At 40.5% G+C, this 8,546-nt stretch overlaps 1 protein-coding gene across 2 annotated transcripts in view; it reads right to left on the bottom strand.

Moving 5' to 3' along the window:
* Positions 1 to 3,347: 3,347 nt before the first annotated feature.
* The window catches only part of prr5l (proline rich 5 like), a 63,630-nt gene continuing 58,431 nt past the window's right edge, over positions 3,348 to 8,546 (bottom strand). For both annotated transcript variants that reach the window (XM_020925997.2, XM_055155104.1), the window contains exon 9: positions 3,348 to 5,664. In XM_020925997.2, coding sequence (XP_020781656.2) covers positions 5,312 to 5,664 — 353 coding nt within the window. In that variant the 3' untranslated portion in view covers positions 3,348 to 5,311. The remainder of the gene's footprint in view (positions 5,665 to 8,546) is intronic.

The raw sequence follows: 8,546 nt of genomic DNA, 5'->3' as shown, positions 1-8,546 counted from the left end.
ACTAACTAAGGCACCACTCACCCATTCACACACCAGTGTACACAGACACTATGGGCAAGGTGGATTAAGTGTCTTGCCCAAGGACACAACAACAGCATTCACCTGTGGGAGCTGTGGGTCAGTGGATCTGATCACTCAACCTGTGATGTTTATGTCAAGAGCTGGAATCAGACCGCCAACCTTCAGATCAGTGGGTGAATGCTCTACAACTGAGCTACTGCTGCCTTAGTGCAGGTGGCTTTCCACATAGTGAGTCCACATTTTGTTGGTGCTGTGTTTATGGCCTTCTCCTCCAGCTCCTCCATGAAGAACCCGCTCATGATGGCTGATAGGGTGTCATGGCGAAGCCCTCCTTCTGCCTGTATATGTGGTTGTGGATACAAAATGAGACGGGCTATGTCTTCAACTGTCAGGTTCCTGGTATCTGGGAAGTGGGACTGCAGATGGAGCTGTTGTCCTGCCGCCACCGGTAGGAAGACAGCACCAAAACATGACTCAGTGGACACGTCACAGCAACATCACGTGACCACTCTGAGGAAGAGCGCAGAGAGCAGTCTAAACTGTCAGATCTGAAAACAAACCCACAGTCTGAAAAAAAGAATCTAATAACATAAATTATCAAAAGACCAAATTAACCTCATTGGACATTTTAAGACCAGTTTGTCAATACAAAGTGAACTGGAGTCAGAAAGCGCCCATGCTCACTTCCTGTTTGAAATGCAATTAAAATCAATTGTTAAAAAGGTTTTTTTTTTCTTCAATTAATAAGAGGTGGAATATTTTTATTGAACTAAACAGATGTGACATTTGAAAACACAGAAAGAGTGAACTGCAAACTCCAAATTTCCTAAACCCAAACTATTCATTTACAGGCACTTTCTCAGTGATTGTTAACAAAGACTTAACTGTTCTGGTGCAAAATAATCATGTGAATCACAGCGTCTTCATCTTGTAATGGCACAGTATTATGAAATACTTGAGAATTAATTATTTAAAAGGTGCAACTTCAACCTGCTTGTCCACATGGTGTTTCTTCTTTGACTGAAATCTTAAACAGTGTGGTATTATTCAAATACAGATGTTTTTATTCCTAAAAAAAAAAAAAAAAAAACCTTCACAGACAGAATTTTAACAAACAAGAGGATCACAGGAAATGGCAAACAAGATCCCTCTGCAAGTCATAATCCAGTTTGTTTGTCTGGGTGCAATGTCCACTCCTTCTTACCAATACGATGCAGAACTAGCAATACTTAAAGGTGCATTATGTCATTTTTTATTTTTTTTTGGTGGAGGGTCAAATTCAGACAGAACTGTGCAATCCGATTTATTTCAGTGAAGTATATGAAACTTCTCTCACCTCACACTAAAAGTTTAGCGCTTTGCTCACAGGTGACTGAAAAACATGGCAAATTTCTGCAGAACCAGATGTTTTTTTTTTCTTTGTAAGCAGCCATGTTTGTTGTGCCGTGTGTGTCCCTGATTGGCTAATCCACCTGCCAATCTAAACTCCAGCGGATTCTCCAATGACCAGAATCACATCTTCACAAAGTTTTGAAGAAATGTGTATTCTGGAGGCTCCCAGATAAAGTTTGGCATTGAACTTATCTATCTTACATTTATTCAATAGGCTCTATTCACGCTTACGTCACAAACCAGGAAGACCTTTGGAAAGACGTGATGAAAACTTCCGGTGTAGATAAAACCCACTGAAGTAAAAGTGATCAACGGTAAAATGAAGACTGCATACGTATGTGCTGTTTGGAATCTTCTTGAATTTGGTGCCTCATCTCTTCTAATCGCATGTACCCAGTGCATTCGGAGTTGTGTGTCAGTGTGGAAATTATGAAAACTGAGGTGTGTTAGTAATTGTTGATTAGCTGAACATAACGGAACACTACAATGACATGGAGATGAAAAAAAACTGGGCATGGGAAGTTGTAATCGCATCTTTCCAAACGTCTTTCTGATTTGTGATGTAAGCATTAATTGAACCAATACATGCATCACGAATTTCAGACTTCCGGTCATTGTGCAATTCATACTGGGAAGGATTTTTCAAAAAAGTGAGCATCAAACTGCCATGTTTGTTTTCCCAGTGGGATGCATCTATTGACAAAGCCGATCTTTTCTAGTCTTTTGAACCATATCACTTTTGTTTCTGGTTCTGACATTGTCATATTTTAGTTTTGGGATTCGGAAATCATAATTGTGTGATTGTTGGATCCAAACAGCGGAAATGGCTCGAGAAATGAGCTTCTGAAGTTTATGAACTCCATAAATGCAAAAGGGAATCAGATGTGTGTGACTGCAAACCTCTGGTCAAACTGTTTTCCTTCCCAATGGAATTGAAAAATAGTGAAAGGTGAAGGCGATGGGCCATCAAAAGCAGGATCCCGTTTGTTAAGTGAGAGGTACAGAAGACAAACAGACTGAGCTGCACTTTCTTGTTCTTGTGGTTTTACAGCAACATCACGTCTTGGTGTCTTTGCAGTGGAAGGTGTTTCTTGGTGAACAGCTGGTGCCTTTCACTTTGGCGTTGACTTTTTAAATTCGTAACCAAGGTGGAGCAAAGGATCGGGATTTTGCTTTGATGGTGCTCCACATACAAAATGTTCACTGCAAACTCAGAATGATTTAGACAACCAAAGGTTTCCTTTTTCATCCTTCCTGTGGATCAGTACTGCCCATCACCTTCACCTTTCACTATTTTTCAGTTCTGTTACGAAGGAAACAGTTTGAACAGAGGTTTGCAGTCACACACATCTGATTTCCTTTTGCAGTTATGAAGTTCGCAAACAAATTTCTCGAGCTGTTAGGATCCAACAACCAAACAATTACAATGTCCGAATCCCAAAACTAAAATATGACAATATCAGAACTAGAAACAAAAGTGATATGGTTCAAAAGAGTAGAAAAGACTGACTTTGTCAATAGACACATCCCACTGGGAAAACAAACATGGTGGTTTGATCCTCACTTTTTTGGAAAATCTTTCCCAGTATGCACTGCGCAATGACCGGAAGTCCGAAATTCGTGATGCATGTATTGCGGTAATTTTACTTTAAAAAAACAACAAAACAAAACAAGAAAAAAAAACATATTTTTACTGCGAATGAGCTTGCCTCTCCACAGACCTGACCTGCAACTTGGTCTAGTGGCGCCACCTGCTCCAGTTCATGGAAATAAATAAGTGTGATGCCAGGCTGAGTAGTAGTAGGTAGTAGGTAGTAGTAGTAGGCCTTTAGTTGATTAATCACAATTGGCTCAAAATGTCTTAGTCGACCAATTATTTTATACAGAGTTGAAGGATTTTTATGGGACAACAACAGAAAAGAGAACATATGGTGTGAGTTTTGGAAGTGAATCTACTTTTTATATATAAATACAGTTTCCTAGTACATTTCTGCTGACATCATACAGACAAGTGGGTGTCAGACCCTCCACCTGGAAAAGTTACATAATGCATCTTTAATGGTTTTGTTAATTTACTTGACCATGTACAAATTAATTAATTTCACAAAGCCAAAAGTTGAGCGTTCGTGTCTTCAGGTTCCATACTGATGGTAAATAAACGTCTCCTGCATTAGACGTCCAAAGAGTCCAGCCTCTTTAAAAACTACTGATACTTTGCAGCTGATGTCATCAACATTCCCTGAAGGTGTGAAACTAACTGTAGGCACTGCTCTGTTACAATCCAGACCGGGTCCCCCGCCGACATCCCTTCATTACGATATGTCTCTATTTAGACGTGCCGGTTTTCTGTCATTTTTATTATCGCTATTCCGACACATCTTTTTTTTTTTTGAGAGTAATGATACAAAACAGGGGTCTCCAACTTATTTCTTTCTTTTTTGAGCCACCTTTTACAAAACAAAAATGCCAGAGAGCTACTCATGGTCCATTTATTAGTGCATAAAGTTGGGCTTCAAAATGATACATTTACAATGGTAATAGGCATTAACCAAAATAACCCAATTTTTGTACCAGCAGAATGGTATAATTCCAAAATCCCTTGGTGAGCTACTTGGAAGGGGGTGGAGAGCTCCCAAGATATAGGTTGGAGATCCCTGGTCTAAAAGAAAGAAATAGGGGCCTAATGCGTATACAATCACATTTCATGGTCATATGTAGGTCGTATGTGTGTTTTGGAATGTGAGAGAGTCATCTCATTGAGCTGGCACAATGAACTTGATTTATTAGTTATTTATTTAGGCTGTATGTTGTTCACTGCAGATCGCCTACATCAGTGGTCCCCAACCTTTTTTGCGCCACAGACCGGTTTTATGTCTGACAATATTTCACGGACCGGGGGGGTACAGGAAAAGACGCTGCGCACAGGAGGAGGTGCAGCATGGTTTAGTCCTGATTTTAGACCTGGTTTAGACCTACTTTAGACTTGGTTTTAGTCATGATTTTAGTCATGATTTTAGTCCTGGATTAGTCCTGGCTTTAGTTTTGAGTTAGTTCTGGTTTAGTCCCGGTTTAGAGGTGTGGTCCACGGGGCGTATGAGAGAAAATGCAGCATCCGGGTGGCGTATGGAAGGGGGGTTTCACACTTTTGTGGCCCGATACCAGTTCACAGCCCAGGGGTTGGGGAGCCCTGGCCTACATGACAAAATGAATGAATGAATGAATGAAGCACAAAGGGCCCAGCCAGCCTCTGTTTTAGATGAGATATTTTCCTGAAGGCTGGTCTATGCTCTTTTTAAAAAAGCATGACTGTTTCCCACGGCGATCAGTTAGGACATTTTCCCACTGTCTGATATCCTCTGTGGCCTCTCAAGCATCTTATGATATCTGGGAGCGCAAAGTATAATAATTAATATTATTCATGTCGGAAAAGCCGAATGTTCGAAAAATAGTAAAGTACCGCTACAATAAAAAAAAATTCGTAGTAGTAGGGCACTTGAAAAATAAAGTTTATGCAGCTACTCCAACAATTAGTTCGTCAATGTGTAAATAGCGGCATGTCGGAATAGCAGCATGGGACCAATCTGATCGTAAAAAACAGATTTAGCTGGAGCTACATTAGGTGATCTGATTTGTGCGGTTAAACAAGTCTCTCACACATAAAATTAGTCACTCTCACCTTTTTGTTAAAAATGAAACACCCAAACAGGACCATGAATGCTATTAAACACAGGCTCACGGAAATGTGCTTAAAACTTTTTTGACACTGTTGCTGTGTGCATTGTCTCTCCATGATAACTGATGTACTTTCCACCATAGAGATACACGTAGAACACCCCCGGCGTGATGTCACTGCCAAGTATGAATTGCTTCTGTTGAATTTTTGAAACCTGGGTAGAGCTCATAGCACCTCGGCTGCAGTCACTGTTTTGGGCATCACGTCGGGCTGACTAGAGAAAGGCCTCGGAGTCAGTATCCTCCCCTTTAAGAGTAAGGTCCCTAAAGCTCCTTTGCAGCTGTAGGTCCGGTTGGGGTTCGGCTGGGTCCGGTTCGGCTCGGTTCGGAAAGGCGCGGACAGGATGGTGGCCACGGTGTGCCTGCGGATCCCCCCGGACTTCTCCAGGTAAGCCTCGCCCTCCTGCTCCACCAGAGGGGCGAGGGTGGCGGAGTCAGAGGAGGTGAGGTGCTGCGTGACCGTGATCTCCGGGTGAGACGAGTGAGGGAGGGAGGGTGGCGAGCGGACGTGACGAGACTCTGTGGAGAGACAGAGGGGCAAAGATGAGCAATACAGCACCAAGAATAGTTCCAAACTGAAGGATTTTGTGGATGTGCATTTATATTTACAGCAGGGGACTCCAGCCCTTTTCCTTTAGTAAGATATTTTTATAAAACAAAAATTCTAGAGAGATACAAATGTTAGCGATCATGAGAAACTGAGCGGATATAACAGCCATGATATGCCTTAGAGGGGGAACAGGTTAGATCTCTATAAAGCAGGAGTGGGCAATTCTTTTTTTTCCATGGGGACACATGAAAAACAGAAAATATTATGAAGGACTGGGCTAAAATGTTTATCTCAATTCTGCATAATATCAGTTCATTGTATTTCTTTACGTGGCCACACCAGCTTGTCAAAGCCTGACCTCGTCAGATCTCAGAAGCTCAGAGGTCGGGCCTGGTTAGGACCTGGATGGGAGACCACCGGGAATTCCAGGTACCACAGGGGGGCGCCAGTGGAAAAAAAACTGTTGTTGTGTCCTTAGGCAAAATACTTCACTTACATTGCCTAGTAATGCAGGTGTAAGTTGAGTGTGTGTTAGATGATGATGGTGGTGGTCAGAGGGGCTGATGGCCTCACTTCTTTCAGTCTGCCCCAGAGCAGCTGTGGCTACAATAGTAGCTTACCACCACCGAGTGTGGAGTGAATGAAAAATGAACTGTAAAGAGCTTTGTCGACAGGCTGTGGTCTTTGACCTTGTCTCGGTCTCAACCTTTAAAAGTCTTGGTCTTGTCCTGGTCTCGGGACCCTGTGGGCTCGGACTGGTCTTGGTCTCGATTAGTGTGGTCTTGACTACAACACTATGATAAGTATAAAGTATACTTACAATTTCAGCAAATAAAATATATCAGAATAAAAATAATTCAAACATCTTTTTTCAGAGTTAAAAAATTCAAAGTGAGAATTCAGCGGTATTTAAAATTCTAAATCTACTGGAACAAATGATCTTCCATACTCTGCATCAGACGGTTTCCCAAGTATTTTCAGACACTTTACATACATACGAAAGACATCAAAAATATGAAACAAGATATATGCATCTATGTAGTACAGAAAAAATGTTAACTTTAAAGATAACTTTAAAGAATATTTTTCCACAGAGTAAATCAAGGCTACTTGGAGGATATGAATACAATGCATTTTTTTTTATTTTACATATTATTTATTGTATCAGTGGCTCAGTGGTTAGAGCAGTGGGCCCCCAACCTAAAGGTCAGAGGATTGATTCCCACTCAGATCAAGTTCATTGTGTCAAGACAATAAGACAATATATGACAATATTTCCAACAGTACATGTTACTTCATATATTTGACATGTTCCTTGTATATATGTATATAAAATGTAGATGGTAGTAAACATAGGTATAAGCAGCTCTTAAGGCCAAAATATGTTTGCTGTCTGCATCCAATCATAAAATGTTTATTATCCGAATATCAGGAAGTGCATTTTAACTATGCTAGTTCTTGTTAGCTCTACCATCTGACAGAGGTGAACAGGACCTGAACGTGGATTGAACGTGAATAATTAGAAAAGCTTTTTACTTCAAATTCAAGTATTTCTTTCACTGCAACCTCCAAAACATCTCAGTGCTTTGTGATACAGACCTATCATTTGTGTTCCAAGACTTCCAAGGTTGTTGTTGTGGGCTAGACTTAAAGGTGCACTGTGTAACATTTCTGGTGAAGGGTCCATCAGATGCTTTTCTCCATGGCAATGCTATTGCTTTGTCTGGAATGTTTCACAGTACGGCATTAAACCTTTATATCTTCACTGAGATCAAACCAAACCGAGTTACAGGTTTTTCTAGGTGTTTTTGAGCTATAAAACCACATTTAATTGAATAAATGTAAAGTAGAACTGTTTAATGTCATACTGTGGAACATTCCAGGCAGAGCAAAAAATGGTCCTAAGCATTTTAAATAAAATATCTGATGTCAAAAATATCTGACAAAGACTTTTTTTTTTGCCAAAATGTTATTTAAAAATAGGGAAAGGCTTTTGGATATCGGCCATGAGTGTGCTACGCATTTTTTTTCACTTGTTTCCTTGCATTTGCACCTCTACAAGAACTTTGGGTTGCGTTTTCTGTTTAATTTGACATCCATGAAAACAGACACATGATGGACCCCAACTAAAAAAATTACACAGTGCATCTTTAAGGCAGTAAAAATCGCATAGAGATTAGAAGACTAAAATCTACAGTCAGTGAAAGCGTAACACCACACGAGGGCACTGTTGTCATACATTGCATTTGTACAGACAGGTTAAACAGAAACTTGAAAAGGCAAATACATTAAAATCAAGATAAAATATGTCATAATTCTAATGTTAAAGATTGAAAGATATACTGTATTGTGTTCTCGTTATTCTAGTGATCAGATTTTTACTGATCTTGCAATTGTACACACATCATTTTGACTGATTTTAAATTTGAGATTACATGCTTGTTTCCTTTTGGTTCATGTTTTTGACCTGGACTGACTCCGGCCTGTGGGTCAGATCTCAACATGAGCCGCTCTGAGAGGATTTAAACCACACTCCAGGAGCCCTATGGCCCCGGTATAACAAAACAACAGGCTACATTTACAAATCAACCAGGATTACAACAAGACTAAACCAATACTGAAGCTCATCCAGGACTAAGGACTAAACCAGGACTTAAAACTGGACTAGACCAGGACTAAACAAGAACTAGACCAGGAATAAAACAGGCCTAAACGAGGACTAAACCAGGACTAAACAAAGACAAGGCGAGGAGTAAACGAGGACTTCAACTGGACCAGAGCAACACTAAACAAAGATTAGACCAGGACTAAACCAGGACTAAACAAAGACTAGATCAGTGCTAGACAAGGA

This window comes from Boleophthalmus pectinirostris, unplaced genomic scaffold (genome assembly GCF_026225935.1).
Source record: "Boleophthalmus pectinirostris isolate CB_2022bp ecotype Guang Dong unplaced genomic scaffold, ASM2622593v1 HiC_scaffold_2, whole genome shotgun sequence".
NCBI classification, from domain to species: Eukaryota; Metazoa; Chordata; class Actinopteri; order Gobiiformes; family Gobiidae; genus Boleophthalmus; species Boleophthalmus pectinirostris.
This window is presented reverse-complemented; position numbering and strand designations above follow the sequence as displayed.